Here is a 17586-nt window from a genome sequence, read left to right on the forward strand (position 1 = left end):
TTCAGATTCTTGGTTCGCAGCCACGCGCACGCTCAAGCTAGCTCGGTCCAGGTGATTTCAGGCCCAATTAATGTAAGTAAACTCGAAGGCGTTGAATCTAGAACGTGGCACGTGACTGAGAAGCCAGTATTCTGGCAGGTAACTCAGTGAAACAAAACATTCTGCAGGCCGGCGTTCCAGCCGTCTGGGATGCAAACCAGCACCGGGATTCTGGCTGCTAATGACTTAACGAGACCTCCACATGTTTCCCCCGGTTTGATCTGCGCGCCGCCGACCGGTAACAAATCACCCCACCTTGCGACCGGCCAGCGTTTTTTTTTTTTGGACCGAAAGGGTTCAAAACTGGAGTTTTTAGAAGTCTCGTCCAGCATCAACAGCATCCTGCCTTTGTCCTCCGAGGTGAAAATTGTTTTTGTTTTTTTATCGTTCCCCTATCCCTCGTTCTCCGCTTCCCCTCCGGCTCCTTTTCCTTCAAAGGTGAATCGGAAACATCCATTCCGCGTTTTTCCCCGGCCCCCGAACGCGCTCGGCGGTCTGGGGTTGTCAGCGGGCTGAGCCGTGAGAAACGAAATAAAGCGATACGGCGAGTCGGAACGGAGGACCCCCCGTGTTGATACACCCGTCAAGTTTCCAAGCTGGAAGGTGTTTATTATCTCCCTGTCCACACTGGAATCTCCCAGCGGAGAAGGTTGTGTGTGAGTGAGCGAGTTCACTGAAGAGCTCGTGATGATCCCACCGCCGCCGCCGCTGCTGAAAAGCCCGTTTCATAGCAGGCAGCTACGGCTCTTGTACGTTTGCCATAATGATGTCTCTCGGGAAATTAGAGACTCGACTTTTGGGCTTGTCTTGACTTGGGACTCAAAAAAAATCCTGAAAATCATCACTCCGATTCTGGAGGCAGCAGAGATGGAGATGTTGAGGGTCTCTTTGGGAGGGCGTAGGATGGATGGGATCGTGAAGGTCCAGGCCTGGAGATGCCGGGGAGGGAGTTTGTGGACGGAGTCAAAAAGGACAGGAAGGACAGTGAAAGGAGGCAGAGGCTGGACTGTGGTGAACTTGGAAAAAAGAAGTAGTAGTAGTGGAGTCCTGGACACTCCCCTCTGATAGCCTCTCAGCTCAAGAGCTAAAGAGTAGACCTCTGAATAGCCGACAAAACTAAAGTTCCAGGTAATAAGGTGAGCTTGGAACCGGAGAAGAGGGTAGACGAGATGCAAGGAGGCGCCTGATGTTTGATACTGTATCCGCAGATTGTCTTTAAGGGTCATTTATGCTCTTGTAAGCTTTGCAAACTGGTACGTCCGTTTCAAACATCGCCGTTGAAACATCACTTCCTCAAGGCACTCGATGGTACTACGGTTGTTGGGCAGTGCGTCCACTACAGGACAGTGCAGAGTTCCCTTTCGAGTACCGTTTTGGACAATAACAGATGTGACGACAGCAGATTGCGGAAGGAGGATTCATCTTCCTGGTTATACCGACACCGTATTCCCTTTCTCTTCCTTTTCACCGGTCGCACTTGAGCATACCGTGTGAGCAACTCCGCCCCCAAAACGACCTCCGGCGGTACTGCTTCCTTTGGCTACGTGTCCCGCGCAGGAAATGAACGCAGGGGACGGACAGAAGGTTTGGCCCTTGAACACGACACACGGCACTGAAAAACTATTTCAGCATTGGAAATTCAAGCCCGCGCTGCCGTCGCCCGCAAGAGCTACCCCTCATTTAGTGGTGAAGCGATGTTCTATACGAGGAATCGTAATAAAGTGATGTCATTAAGGAGGATACCCCTCCGTATGAGTTTCCAAGTCAAGCGTGAAATACTCCGCGCGAGCTAACACGCTACTGTACACGCCGCCGTCTCCCCTACGCCTACGTACAAATCCTTAAATTAATCATCTCCCCGTGCGCACGTATGGAGTCGGGCTCTCTGTGGGGGATTAGCCCTTCGACACACTCAGCTGTGGGATTTTCCCACACCTCCTCACACGCCGACTTACATTTTCTGTCGGTCGAATGGCGCGGCGCGGCGCTCGCGGGGGCTAAACGCCAGCTCCGAAAACACTCCCAAAAACCGAAAGGATTTGCCAACTATGTCGAGGTTGCGGTGTTGGCGGTGGGTGTTTGGGTTCGATTAGGCGTCCCGGTGTTTGTTGAAAATTGTGTGTTTGTCTTAGCAGGCTGTTTTTTTTATTTTATTTTATTTTTATTGGAAAGCCCGTAGAAGGGGTTTTAAACTAAAACATACCGAATCGACAGGCCGCTAAGTCGGAGTTTGCCAGCTGCCCTGGCAGGGGAAGCGCCGAGGCTGGGAACACGATGCGAGGCTGTGTGTGGTTTGGCCGGCCTGACATTTGCAATACTTGTGTACAACAACGGGGTGGGAACGGACAGCCGCTGCCAGCTGAGGGTCGGATGCTAATTTCCCTGATGCGTCTGATTTGTTTGCTTACCAGTTTTTATTGATTCCCTCTGTTGGTTCCGCTTTGTTATTTCAAAACCCCTAAAATTCTTGTGACAGGCAAGACAAGACATTTATTCGTGCATTCGTTATCTATACCGCCCTTCCTGCGCTCATGGGGGTGGGGGGGCGGAGCCTATCCCAGCGGTCATCGGGCGCGAGGCGGGGTTATCCCTGGACCGATCATGTAGTCATTCCCGTGTCCGGGCACTGCAGGGTCACCAATGAACCTGCCGTATGGACAAAGAGGGCTGCGGCGGCCGAAAAGGCTACATCTTCTTCTTTTACCCCTGAGCCGTCACCTGTCAATCACAAGGCAACATTCGAAGACATACCGTACAACCGCACACTTACTGATCTGCTGTTGTTTTCGAGGCATACAACTATTGCCCCTCTCATTCACACTTCTGGGCAATGTAGGGTCCCCATGTACAATTAAAGGGCTGCAGTGCCAAAAACAGTTTTTCTTGTCCTCTTTGCTGCTCTCTTCAGGGGTTGCCACAACCAATCATCTGCCTCTGCATCTTCTTCTTTCACACCAATTAACTTCATGTCCTCCAAAACCTCCCGTCCGGTCTTCCTCTAGACCTTCTCTAACCTCAGCATCCTTCTTGCAGATCTTCACCATCTCTCCTCTGTCCATGTCCAAACCAACTCAGTCTGTCTTTATCTCCGTGGACTCCTTCCTGATCCTCTCCATCCTCGCATCCAAAGAGAATCTCAACATCTCCATCTCTGCTGCGTCCTCAGTGTCTCTAAAAACCAGACCAGACCTTTCATTTCACTCTGGCTACTAGCTCATCATGTATCACCCCTGACACTTTTCTCCAGCCCTTCAAACCAGGTAGAACATGTTTGTCCACCCTCTCAATTGCTCTGGACTCTTGACCCCAAATGCTATAAAGTCTCCACCTTCTCCACCAAACCGTCTTGCTGTGGCTAACCTTCATTCCCCTCCTTTCCGGGAGCATACCGCCACCTTCAGATGTTCCTCCACCTGCTCCCTGCTTTCACTGCAGCTCACTGTGCCATCTGCAAACAATCATAGTCCACAGAGATACCTGTCTAACCTCATCTGTCAGCCTGTCCGTCACCACAGCAAACAAGACAAACAATACACTACGTTGGATGTGAAAGTGGTCCAATCCAGATGGTCCTTGTTTGGACACGTACTGAGGGTGCAAACAGACACGCCTCCACAAAAAGCCGTAGTACCTCGAAGGACAGCTCTGTGCAAACCTTCTCCGTCGGCTTAGGGACGCATCTCGGAGACGGAGGACTCGAGAACTTTGAGAACCGCAAAGGAACTTATGTAGCACTATATTTGTATATGGTACTCCTTGCTAAGAGTTGAAAAGTAGCGCCGTGATCTTCTCACGTCCTCCATGGAGATATTTGTTACATGACCTCCAAACCGAGGTCAGGTCTGGCTCCTGTCTCGCTGTTCCGGAGTCTTGTGAGCGTCTTAATCCTGAAATCCCAGAGCTGCTTTTTTTTTGGGGGGGGGGGGGGCGCTGATGTTCAGGGTGGTCAGAGGTCAGTCTTGCCCGTGAGCGCAGGTGAAAGGGAAAGTGGTAGTTTTCATCTTCTTGAGCTGCGCCTCAAGTTCGTCTGGGTGACCTATTTTACTTTATTTTATTATTTTTTTGTCAGACGCCAGTGATAATGATGATGATGATGATGAATCCCTCCTCCCCCTTCAGTGAAACAGTCAAAACATGGATCACAGAAGAATCTCGTTTTGGCAACTTCATGTATCAAAAAAAAAAAAAAAAAAACATGCTAAAAAACAAATTTCCATTCCGGGAAATGTGCTTATTAATTCCTTAAAAAAAAAAAAAAAAAAAAAAATGTTAGATGGATAACAGTTGTGTCTGGAAACTGTACGAGAACCGTCTGCCAGCAGCTGGTTAGCTTCGCTCGGCGTTCAGACTTGGGAGGTGAAGGTGGAGGGTGATACCCACTCTCACCCCCCCGGCCACCCCTTCCCCTCTTCTTTTAATTGATCTATGCTTGTCCTCCCTTCTTCTAATCCCCCCCCTCCCCTGCGCCTGAGTCTCCGTCCCGTCTCCGGGAGCGGTGGAGGTTCCTGTTGACAGTGGAAGGAGGCTTTTATTGGGCCTGTGTGTTCAGTCCTTCCTGAGGCCAATGGGATCCAGATGTGGTCCAGCGCTGCAGTGACAGCACCCCTTAAAGGAGAGAGCGAGAGTTTGTGTTTGTGCTTGGATTGCGACGGTATGCTCATGAGAAAGACGCGAGTTGCCTTCATCTCGGAACCAGAGTCATTGTATTGCTAAAATGTGGACTTGTATGCTCTCCTGCTCCTGCTCCTGCTGCTGGGTTCTTGCGTCAAGCGGTGACGCTGCCGGAACACCCCCTCCGGTGTCGGTTTTTTGGAACGCCCGTTCGCAAGAAGAATGTGACGGAGCCTAAGTATAGCAACAAAGTTAGTTTTGGACAGTTGGGCGGGGAGGCGGAGCCACCAAACCCAACAGCGACCTTTGCGGCCGGCTTGCAGCCGAAGTCCTATTTCGAGTTGCGAGTCGCGCGTTTGCCACTTTAAGTTGTTTTATTTTTAGCCAAGAATTTGAAACCTAAATTATTTCTACCATCGCTCCGTTTCACGTTGTTTTAACTGTTTCGTGTCTGAGCTTGACAGAAAGGACCTCGAGCCTAAAGTTCATGTGTCGTAAGACGCAGGTGAACGTTTTATTTTGAAGAGCGGGGTCAACCCTACGGGCTCCAATCACGAAAGCACTTCTCACGACTTGAGAGGCAAGATAGATTAAAAGAAAAAAAATCTATAAATGGACAATATTACATCACTTTGCAGATGTTGTTATCCGAAGCACCTCACAGTTGTATGTTTTGCCAAAGCGACCGTGCATCATCATCTTCATTAGCTCGGACCAGGAACGACCGGCAGATGTTTAAAGTATTTCCACATGCAGGGGCTCCGAAGAGGAGGAGGAAGGTCCAGATGTGACCTTAAAGAGGTGAGAAAGACGGTGAGATGTAGGTCTTTCTGACAGCAATAAGGGATCTGACCAGGAGCACCTTCTGGGCTTGTCGACGAGCACCTTGGGGGGGTGGGGGTGCGACCCGGAGAGAGGGGAGTGACGGCAGAAAGTACCACCAGATGGGCTGCTGAACGCGATGAAGAAGAAGGACGGCACCCGGCCAGAAGAATGTTGCGCTAATCCAGGGGCGGGAGGGGAGGGTGAGAAAAAGTGCCTGGATCAATGAGCGGTACTGCTTCGCTTAGGAGGAACTTCAGCAGATGTTTGGGGGCGGAGCAGCTCGCCGAGGACGTATCCGTGGACTCGACGTGGGCAGGGGCTTCTCTGCGGCGTGAGAATCTTCTCCGGGGGCGAAAGATTTGTTCCGTCTTGCTCAAGATTGATTGCTAATCCGACGACGCTAACGGAGCCAACGCGGAATCTGGCACGGCGCTAACGCGAAACAGACGCTTGTGAGCTGAATATCCATTAGTTTTAATGGCAACGCACACAGAAGTATAGCATCTGCCTCACCAGTTGATAAATCAGTTCCCTCTTCCTGAATACCAGCCAAAGTGATAAACGCGAAAACCTCCCCGAACAGACCGTACCGCTGTAATCCGCCCCGCCGGCTTCGACGTCTCCCGACTCGCAGGGAGCCAACGGGAACGCCCAGGAGCTCCTTGTTGGCGACTCCACGTTGGAAGCCATTCGCTTCCCAGGCTGGCGCCGGCGCCTTGGACGCACTCCGTCGCCGACTCCCAGCATGCACTGGGTAAACACTTGCGCCACAAGTCTGCAATCAGAAATGGCACCATCCTGCTCCTCCAACTCGTGGGAGGCGTCCGGTTCAAGCTGGATTCCGGCTGTGTGGAGTCTCCATGTTCTACCCGTGTCTCCCCTGGGTTCCTCCCACAGTTCAAAAACATACGGTAGAGGACAGAGGTTGAAGGATGCTAAGATTGGAGGAAGTCTGGAAGAAGAAGACCAGAGAGGAGGTTTATGGATGGAGGTAGAAACGGCATAAAGTTAGTTGGTGTGAGAGAAGACGATGCAGAGGAGAGGCCCAGATGGAGGCAGATGATTGGCTGTGGCGACCCCTGAAGGGAGTAGCCAAGTAGAAAAGAAGAAGACGTAGACTTTTATCTTTTTGCCACTGCAGCCTATTAATTGTACATGGTGAATGAGAGGGGCGATACTTGTATGTCTCTACATGAGGTGTGAATGAAAGAATGATGGGAATGAGAGGGGCGATACTTGTATGTTTCTACATGAGGTGTGAATGAAAGAATGATGGGAATGAGAGGGGCGATACTTGTATGTCTCGAAAACAACTGTGAATGAGCGAGTGTGCGTTTGTACGGTACGTCTCCGTATGTTGCCCTGTGATTGACAGGCGATTGTTTGGGGATAAACATAAAAAAAAATGATAATGGAAACTCAGAGCTCTAGGCGTGCATGAAAAAAAAAAAAAAGATTTTTAATTATCTATATCAGCAGTCCCCAACCTTTTTTTTCGTCCGGTTTAATGTCAGACAATATTTTCACACATCGGCCTTTAAGGGGTAGCGGATAAATTCATATTCATACATTAGTCATTTTGCTAGCTTGTGTGTTCAATATTAGCATCGATGTGTCACGTAATGGAAACAAGCGTCTTGACATTGGTCAGACTTGGATGATAAGTCAAATGGAAATAATGTAAGTTATTTATTCTGTCTGTGCGGCCCGGTACCAAACGACCCGCAGGCAAGTAGCGGTCCGTAGCCCGGGCATTGGGGACCGCTAATCTACATCTCGCGGACTGCGGAGCGCTACTTTCAAAAACTTTCATGGTCCTGTCAGCTGTTTTCTTGCGACAGAATGGACGGAACCAGCAAGAAACGGAGCGGCGAAGAGTCTCAAGCTCTTCTGGCCTTCTGCATCTCAGAGGGGTTTCCACATCTCGCAAAGGAACATCACATATTTTTAGCTAACACCTAACAGGGCTCTTCACACGGGAAGCAGTGCAGGGTGAAGAGAAAGACTTCTTCTTCTTCGGTGGTTTGTTTTTGAAGGCGCAGCTTGGGTACCAAGGTGCCTTCACTGCTTCTGGGAAGGCAAAGCTCGCAGGTACCCTACAGGAACGGGTAGTTCCTGGAACAACACTCGAGCTGGACAGTTTTTACAAGTCTGTCCGAAAAGCAGCCGTAGTTTTACGACCGTGACCAGATAGTCCAAGAAGGTCCAAAGGTAGCAAACCGGATGATTCTTCTTTAAGAAGAAGTAAACAAGAAGTGGAGCGACACTACTTCTTGTACTACAAGTGCAACAGAACAAGAAGTCATGTGTTTTCCCCGCAGGCGCCGTTTGTGCACCGCCGTGTTTCACCGCCGGAACTAAACACCGCCTTAATATTTAACAACAAACACGTGGGTGTTTTCTTTGTTTTAGATCAGGGGTGCACACACTTTTTTAGCTCGTGAGCGACTTATAAAATGTGACTTCAATGTCTTTGTCCAATAATTGGTAGATTGTCCAATGTCCCTTAGGGTGTCGGGGAGGGGAAGGGGTGGATTACGTAACCGCATTTCCCGACGCCTCCTCTACGCCTTCTTCCTTCCGGTTTTCCTAGAAAGGGGAGCTCGTTCTGCGGAAAAAGAAAAGAGGTGGAATGGGAGTTGGGAGGAAGGAGAGGTTTAAGGGCATTCAGGATCCGAAGCCCGTCGTGGATTATGGGGTGTAAAAGACGAGTTGCAAAGTGTTACCATGGCAATGGGCGGGAGTCAATTCTGACGTCTCCTGATAATGTCACAGGATTTTTATTTTCAATCTCAGCTCTGCAGGATTTGGTTAAATACACACATAAATCGACAAGGTAGCATTACAGTGTGTGTGTGTGTGTGTGTGTGTGTGTGTGTGTGTGTGTGTGTGTGTGACAGAACGCAACAGAGAGACACCCCCTCAGGTTAAAATCCTGTAACATTGTTCTGGCAGGAGGTGGTTGCTGGTGGGAAAATGTTAGGTAGCAACATGCTACGATGATGCTAGTTAGCGAGGTGCGGGTCGTGGTTAGCCTGACCTTTAACAGCGGTCAAGGTCAAAGCCCCCCCCCCCCCCACCTCCTGCCTGCTGTCAGAGGTGGAGTAGTATCTTCATGTCAGTTCTTACCAGGGCGACAGGTATGGGATTAGCTTAGCATTTAATGACTTTAACGACTGGCATTTAATGACTGGCATAAATTAGCAGTTAGAAGTTTTTTTGTCCTTAGCAGTATAGTACAGTTACAATACAGTTAAATGGCTGTCAAACATCCTGATTTTAATATAAGATTTTAACTTTTTATTAGTGTTTAGGTAGCTGAAGGCTAAACCGTATGCTAATACCCGAAGTGTCCAAAGCAACAGTTTAAGTTGCTCTGGCCTATAGTTTATGCTAACTACAAAAGTGTCTGAAACTAGAGTTTACGTATCTAAGGGATAACCTGTATGCTAACACTGGATGTATCTGCAACAACAGTCTTGGTAGGTAAGGGGTAAAGCATATGCTAACTTTGAAAATGTCTGAAACAAGAGTTTGTGTAGCTCAGTGCTAAAGCATTGCAAACACCAGAAGTGTCTGATACCAAGGTTTATGCACCCAAAGGCTAAAGTGTATGTTAACACCAGAGGTGGCTAAAAATATAGTTTACATAGCTAGGGCTAAACTGCATGCTAACACCAGAAGTACTGGAAAGTTTTTAAAGCGAAAGGCTAAACTGTATGCTAACACCAGAAGTACTTGAATAAAGTTTATAAAGCGAAGGGCTAAACTGCATGCTACCACTGATGTGAGTGAAACAAGACTTTACATAGCTAAGGGCTAAACTGTATGCTAACACCAGAAGTACTTGAAAGAAGTTTATAAACCAAAGGGCTAAAATGTGTGCTAAGACCAGAAGTACTTGAAAGAAATTTATAAAGCGAAGAGCTAAACTGTATGCTAACACCAGAAGTACTTGAAAGAAGTTTATAAAGCGAAGGGCTAAACTGCATGCTAACACTGATGTGAGTGAAACAAGACTTTACATAGCTAAGGGCTAAACTGTATGCTAACACCAGAAGTTCTTGAAAGAAGTTTATAAACCGAAGAGCTAAGCTGTATGCTAACACCAGATGTGACTGAAACAAGACTTTATATAGCTAAGAGCTAAGCTGTATGCTAACACCAGGTGTGAGTGAAACAAGAGTTTCAGGAAGGCAAATGATATTTAGCAAGAAGCGCTACCGTCTCGCTTTTCACCTCATGAATGCGTGTGAACATCCAGGATGGCAGTTCACACACTCGCCGTCAAGCAGGTATGAAGAAGCCAAAGGAGGCCAGACGCCCGAGCTGCGTGCCAACACACACACACACACACACACACACACACACACACACTCTCTGTGTCCTCATTGGTGTTCCACCTTATGAATGTCGCAGCTTGTTGTGATGAAGGGCAGAGCTGTTCGCAAGCACCTGCTCTCCTGTTTATGTGTGTGTGAGTGTGTGTGTGTGTGTGTGTGTCAACTGCACACATAGAGCGAGTGTCAAAGCCACTCCAAACCACAGACCTGCACACACACACCAACACAAACACACACACACTCAGTTTTCCCTGCGGTCGCTGAGTTGAGCTGCACCTGCTTGTGGAGGAATGTGATGTCATCCACATGCCTCCGTCAGACCGTGGAAAAGCCTTTGGCTGTCAGACGGGCCTCTGGCATGTGTGTGTGTGTGTGTGTGTGTGTGTGTGTGTGTGTGGTCAGTGGGGGGGGGGGGGGGGGTCACCATAGCATGAAATCTTTCCGAAACATTGCTTTTAAGGACTTTCTTGTCGGTACAGATGCCATTTGAGTTTGATCAAGACCGATTACACGCTTCCTCGACGTGTGCGTGTGTGTGTGTGTGTGTGTGTGTGTGTGTGTGTGTGTTTGTGCGCACGTTTGTTGCCAATGCAGCACTTGACTCCTGACAGTTTTGTCGACAGATCAAGGAAACACCATGGCTAGAATTGGAAAGAAGCATCTTGAACATTTTTGAATCAATTTTTAAGATTCTTAAAAGTCTTGTTTTCTTAAACTAGCGAGTCACGCGGCTGAAGCCAACATGGCAAAAGTGATGTGTGTAGACTGTGTGTGTGTGTGTGTGTGTGTGTGTGTTCTCTCAACCCTGGGTTCAGTTCTACAACCCCCCGGCCTCTGCTGTTTGTAAGATTTCCAGCTATGTGGCGGTCAGTTGTGATTTCTGATAGACGACCGCTGCGCATTCAAGCTCAGCTCCAGGATCGACCAATCGCAGTGCAGCTTTTTCCAGTAACACTTTCCACGCCGAGCAGGTCCGCAGTCTTCAAAACGATTGACAGAAACCCGATTTTCTCTAGTGAACAAGCGAAGATGTGAGAGAGACAGAGGAGATACGAGGGTTGGGAGGACAATAACAATATAGTAGCGCTATAACAGAAGCGCTAATAGTTGCATGCTAATAGCTGACATGGTGAAATATTAGCAAAGATAACAAGATGTGCGGTTGCTTTCATGCATTGATGGAGGGATGTGAGGGATTATGGGATATCCCTCAGCAGATTAAGCTGTATTATTGTCAATTTCTGTCCGGTTCATGCGGAGAAATTGACAATAAATCTAGCTGCATGACGAGGGAGCTAGCTGAGCGCTAAATACAGGAGATCCACGGTTACGACATAAACGGATGTCATTCTGATGTACACCATGTTGAAATTAGTTCGCGCGGAAGCTAGTTAGCGAGCGGAGCGGACGAGCTGCTTTGTTTATGTTTGCCGCTTGTACTTATGTTTTTCTTTATGTTGTTTTTTCGCGTCATCCCGACTTACGGCTAACACGTCGCATTATAGGAGCGGAATTCCGACGTCAGCTTTCTCAAAAAGAAAAAAAAAATGGAGGATTGCCCAGACGTGTGAATGAGCAAGTGAATAGTCGTATGTCCCCATATGCTACTCTTACCAATCCAGGGTGAACTTTTGGCAAATCACGGCTGATAGGAAGCTCATTTTTCCCCGTTAAATTCTGACTATCTGCTCCTTCGTTCTGGCTGTTTTTCCGTCTCTTCCCCCCCAAGCAAAGCATCGGAAACGTATTATTACAATTTCCCGGGTTCGTCGGAAAAGCCCATCACTTATGTTGACATGTCATTAGCTAGAGTGCGCGGGGGAAGGTGACCCTCTCCCTCCATCTCACAAAGCTGATGTCTGCTAAAGAATTAGCTCTGATTTGATGACAGACTCTTAGTATTCAAATAAAAAAATGCTAATATCATTGCGCTATAATTCTGAAAAGCAGGGCTTTTTGTCCTCCCGCCCCAAGATTCATTTTCTTCTGTTTTTTTTTTTTTGAAGAGCAGGGTTTAACATGATGAAGCTGTCAAATGTACAGTGTGTAACTTGGCCGACAACTCCCGACTTGTAGCTTAATGAAGCGGTAAAAAGGGTTAGCGTCTCCCAGCACGCTTGACGTCTGACTCGCCCCTGCGAGTCTTTCTTTGGTGTGTAATTGACGGCTGCGGCGGCGGCGGCGGCGGCGCCCACCACTTCCTATTTTTCCGCACGTGGCGGCTCAATAGGGTTGGAAAAAAAAAAGAAAAAAAAAGCAAGCCGGCTGTAGCTTCCTAGCTAACGCTCATCAAGCCTAATCACTATACAAGTCATTATTTTTTAAATGCCGTCCAATAGAACGCAGTTGTCTGATGACCCTGGATTCACAGATCATTCCCCCATGAGCGAGCGCTTGGCAACAGCGAGGCTGAAACTGCCTTTTACCGGTGTGGGAAACCAGCTCGACGGCAGCGACCGGTCGGTGTAGAAAGAGAAAGAAGATAGAAAACATGAATGTGATACAGACAGAGGGGGTACAAGGGTTGGGAGACAAAAACAATAGGAGACAAACACATAATAACAGTAGCGCTAATGGTTGCATGGTAATAGTTGCATGCTAATAGCTGCATGCTAATAGCATCGTCTTCTTTTCCTTTGGGCTTTTCCCCACCAGCTAACTTTATATTCTCTCTCACTACGCCCATAAATCCTTCCTCTAGAGCAGCGGTGCTCACACTTTTTTAGCATGCGAGCTACTTATAAAATCGCCAAGTCAAAATGATCTACCCGTAACAAAAATGCAAAACATTCTTTATATTGTATAATGTATGTTGATGTACCTTGCGTAACCGCATGAGCCAATATGGCACAACACAAAATAATGACGTCCATTTTTTGTCATGACCCAAGTTCACTCTTATGACTGAATTGAATCACAGTCTGGACAGCAGCTGCTGATAGCCGGCTTTGCTAATCATCACGTGACTCGCCCGGGACGATGCTTCAGTTGCGGCTTTCGCTTTTGGAGTATGTTGTGTTAAAAGCGACCGCTGTGCGGACAACTTTTTATTTCATTTATTGGTTTATTAGGACAGTGTACAATTACATTGAGCACAGAGTCAGAGATGTTTGTACCAGATTGTAGCTCATTGCTAATTTCCATCTGTAGTCTTGGGAAGACAATACAAATGTAAGCAATTTATGTAAACAACAATTTCCTTCGGGATAAATAAAGTTGTTCTCATCTCATCTAAAACTGTACAAATAGATGATATACCGTAATTTCCGGACAATAAGACGCGACTTTTTTCACGTAAACAACGCTGCGGCTAATATATGGATTTTTTTGGGGGGGGGCTAATGAGCTTCACGCCGCTAAAACATTTAGCCTCGTAACATCGGACCGATGAAATGACCGAGAAATTCTGAGTCCGTTCAACTCAGACACCGAAGAAGACGACTTTGACGGTTTTAGTGCGCAGGAAGAAGCCCGAGATCGCGATCAGCTAGCTGGTGCGGCTTATATTGAGGTGCGCTCAATAGTCCGGAAATTACGGTATACAAAATATACAAAGAGACAATAAAATAACTATACAATGTATAAACAGGCAATAAAATTGGTATTTTGCAAGTTGAAAGTGCAATGTATAATGTGATGTAATGTAATGTACCCAGAAGGGTAACATCTGATGGCAAAATACCCGTCTGCTATCGTTAGCGTTAGCATGTTTGGTGCTCCAGAATCCGATTTTTGACGTCCCGTGTAAAGGTGTGGGAATCAGTCATGTTCTTTAGATTGTCTGGAAGCCCATTCCATTCTTTTACGGCTTTACAGGAAAAGGCAGATTGTGAAAAGGCAGATTTTCTTTTAGGAACATTTCAGTCTCCTCTAGACACCGACCTTAGCACTCGACTTGTGAGTTTGGAGTTATGTAAAATTTTGTGGACCAGACGGATATCGGAGTACCCGATCAAGTTGTCGAAACTTAATATCTTATATTTTCCCAAGATATGGCAACGAGGATAGTGCCTTGGCTTTTTATCGAGAACTTTTAGGGCTTGATTATGTAAAGATCTCAGAGATATTAGAGCTATTAGGTTAGCTTGAGACCAGGATGATATGCAATATAAAATGTGGGATATGATCATGGCATCAAGGTAGGACTTTGAAGCTTCTAGCGATAGCGCGTCCCTGATATGTCGAAAGTTCGAAATGTTAAACTTCAAGGCATTGCAGGTCTTTTTAAAATGATTTTTAATAACTAAGTGAAGGGTCCAATATGACACCTAGATATTTGACCTCTTCAACGTTTTTGATCATACGATTATTCACTTGAATATTTGGGAAGACATTCTGAGTTTTTTTTGTTTGAGAAATACATTGTGAGCGTTTTCTCAGTGTTCAATGCAAGGCAGGGGTTGTTGAGCCACTCTTGTGCATTTGCCATTGCGATGGATAGTTTGGCAGCAACAGAATTAGCATCAGAACCGCGCGCACAAAGGACGGTATCATCAGCATACATTCAAATTTCTACATCGCTGCAGATGGAGGGCAGGTCATTTATATATAGACTGAACGTACCCTTGGGGGTGAGGTTTTATTTTTTATTTTGACGCATTTATAACTACTGGGATTTTAGTTCCTTCACCTTTCTCTTTCTCAGCTCGCTTTTCGGCGGGACGTCCGTGTCGTATTTTCCACGAACGGTCCAAAAATGCCGCTCCACATTACCCTTCTTTGGTATCTGACACTCTGTTTTTCATTTGTGAAGCGTCTTTGAGTGCCTTGAAAAGCGCTATACAAATCTTATGTATTATTATTATTATTATTGCGATGGTAGAGCGGCAGATGAGGAGAACGCACTTTTGAAAATGTCATCATGAAAACAAAGTCCTCCTCCCATTTGGTATGAAAGTGATACGTTTTTGTCTTCTTAATTGGAGACAAAAACCGAGGGCTAAAAGTTGGAGGTAACTTGCTAACTAGCTTGGTAGTTTTGCTACACTTCGCGCTGTTGTTTGTGCATGTGAAGTGACCTCAGTGGCTGAAAAAAATCAGTTGTCATCTGACTGGCTGCTCTGTATATCAATCAATGACAGGATGCACGATAGGCTGACGTCTATTTTTTTAAATTTTATGCGTTCTACCAGTATTTCCTTTGCGACCAACTGGTAGCTCGCGATCCACGTATTGAGCACCTTCGCTCTAGACCTCATGTGTCAAACTTCATGTGGCCCGCGAGAACGACACAAAAGGTCTGATTGTGTTAAATACCAAAGTCAAGCGCGTGCATTGATCGTAAACTACATTTCTCACAATTTGTGTTGATCATGTGACGCCATCCCGCCATCAGATTGCAGCGTATCCACAGCAACGAGTGGAACAAATGATCCCTAAATGTCCGGGAAGAGAAAACGGTCAGATGTGAGTGCATGAACTGATGTGAGTGCAGACAGGATATATAGAACGGGAGTAAAAAGAGAGGAGAATCATGGTTTATCCTTCAGCAGGGTAAGCTAGCGGCCGTATGGCGAGGGGGCTAGCCTAGCGCTAAATACAGGAGATTTTTGGATCCTTTTTTGCACTTGTCTACTGCCTGCATCCCTATTTTGCACTCCCTCTATCTCTACTTACCACTCCTATCTGTGCAATATTTATATTTATATTATATTTATACATTCTTGAGGGCTTTTCATTTCTACTCACATCTCCTGCTGTGTGCCTGTTATTGCTATAACCATGCAAGGCATTATTCTTCATATTTTGTTTCTATTGTTTAAATTGCACATAGTTTTGTATTCGTATCCATATCCTTTTTTTGTATATTCTTCTATTATTCCCATTTTCTTGCCTATAATGCTGTTGTGACATTGAGATTTCCCCATTTTGGGATCAATAAAGTCTAACGAACATCTTATCTTGCACTAATACTAACAGTAGTGCTAACAGGTACATGCTAATAGATGACATTTTACAAAAATAGCTTAAATATTACAGAAATAAGGGTCAGACGTGAGGATACTGCCATGCGTCGATGAAGGCCTGAGAATGCAGACTGGACAGGAAGCTGGAAAGAATGCTAAAAGTGCAGCAGAACCAGGGGCTAGCCTAGCGCTAAATATAACCTTTCTCAAGAAGACAGGTTTTAAATTTGTTTTTGAAGAAGAGCATGTTAACTGAACGTTGCCATTGCATGAAATTCCAGTCACTAAATGGCATTAGCTTGAAGCACAACAGAAAGCTACTGTTTAAACCCAATTGTGAACAAATTATTTTATTTAAGTGCGCCGCCCAGACGGGACCACCTTTGCGCTAGCCCAACGTTAAAGGATCCAGAGTGGAGACTGCTAGCTAAAGGAAGACAATTATTTTAGCTAACGTAGGTGTCCTGATTGATTCTTTTGGGGAAACGATGTTGGTGCAATGGGTAGCGGGGGTTAGCGTGGGGGCTAGCACTGCCGTTTGAGACTGTAATGTTGTTTTAGCGTCTTGACATGCTAATTATCCTGTTCCGTAGTAACGCCGCTGCTCACTTCTGCAGCGGAGGAACCATCAAGCTAATGTAATGTGACAGCGCAAAAGAGCCCACAGCGCGGAGGCATACATTAGCATACCGTTAGCCTTAAACACAGATGTGCGCAATCGCACGGCTGCAGGCACAGCATAGCACAACACAGAGCGACCCAACATGTGTCCTGCTAAGCGCCGCCGTCTTAACAGAGGCATTTGCTTGTTTTCTTGGCTCCAAACGTGACCGCTAACAACAACAAGGTTAATCCATTTTGTCTGGAGTAGCTCTTGGTCCTCATGTAATAATTGCAGAAGCCTTAACTAGGAGCCATCCCATAATAGCACAGAGGGTATATTAGCATTATTTATGTCTTTTTGGCTCATTCGGTGCCTTGCAGGTCAGATGAAGGTGATATCTAACATCAACACAGCAAGCTAATGCTATTAGCATCATGGAGGGGACCTTCTGGTGGTGTGTAAGCTAGATTCGGGAAGGAGTGGCATCTGAAATTTCCAATTTGCTTGCCGGTACCTGAACGCACCCTGACCGTGTCCATCCCCCCCCAACCCTCCGCCCTTCTTCAGGCTTTCGGGAACGCCAAGACGGCCCACAACAACAACTCCAGCCGCTTCGGGAAGTTCATCCAGGTCAACTACCAGGAGAGCGGCACCGTCAGGGGGTGAGACGAGGACACGCCTCTTCATCTCTTCCTTGTTGAATTTTTTTTTTTTTTGTTTGTTTATTTTAACGTTGATGGTGTTGATTCAGGGCCTACGTGGAGAAATACCTGCTGGAGAAATCCCGTCTGGTTTACCAGGAGCACAACGAGAGGTGAGGCTTCCACATTCGCAGACCCTTCATTGTCTCCAAGTCCAATGTTTGTTTTTTTTTCGTCTCTCCCCGCGATTGGTCCAGGATCAACCCCGCCTCTCGTTCAATCACAGCTGGGATTGGCTCCCAGATGACAAACGAACGAATGAATTAATTTCTACCGTATTTTCACGACTATAAGGCGCACATAAAAGTCTTAGATTTTCTTCAAAATGTGCAGTGCGCCCTGTGTGTGTTGTTGTTGTTGTAAGGCGGACGTAGTAGAGACGCCATGAGAACGTTAAAGGGGGAAGTGTGGGCGTTGATTGGATATAAAAGAACGGGTACGTGTGTTATGCAGAACATCGTTGTTTTAACAACCCTGAAAACATCCCCGACAAACACATTCAGCCTAGCCACATGCTAACATGGATGAGGTGCCGCTCACTTTCGACATCCCGGTGA

General features: G+C 46.6%; 1 protein-coding gene across 10 annotated transcripts in view; it reads left to right on the forward strand.

Annotated features, from left to right (window-relative positions):
- The window catches only part of LOC147232334 (unconventional myosin-IXAa-like), a 164909-nt gene that overhangs the window by 66348 nt on the left and 80975 nt on the right, over nt 1-17586 (forward strand). For all 10 annotated transcript variants that reach the window (XM_086149118.1, XM_086149116.1, XM_086149113.1 and 7 more), the window contains exons 3-4: nt 16896-16990; nt 17080-17142. In XM_086149118.1, coding sequence (XP_086005244.1) covers nt 16896-16990; nt 17080-17142 — 158 coding nt within the window. The remainder of the gene's footprint in view (nt 1-16895; nt 16991-17079; nt 17143-17586) is intronic.

The sequence above is a fragment of the Fistularia commersonii genome, chromosome 7 (genome assembly GCF_037954325.1).
Source record: "Fistularia commersonii isolate RoL2024-O1a breed Wild chromosome 7, RoL_Fcom_v1.0, whole genome shotgun sequence".
Classification (NCBI taxonomy): Eukaryota; Metazoa; Chordata; class Actinopteri; order Syngnathiformes; family Fistulariidae; genus Fistularia; species Fistularia commersonii.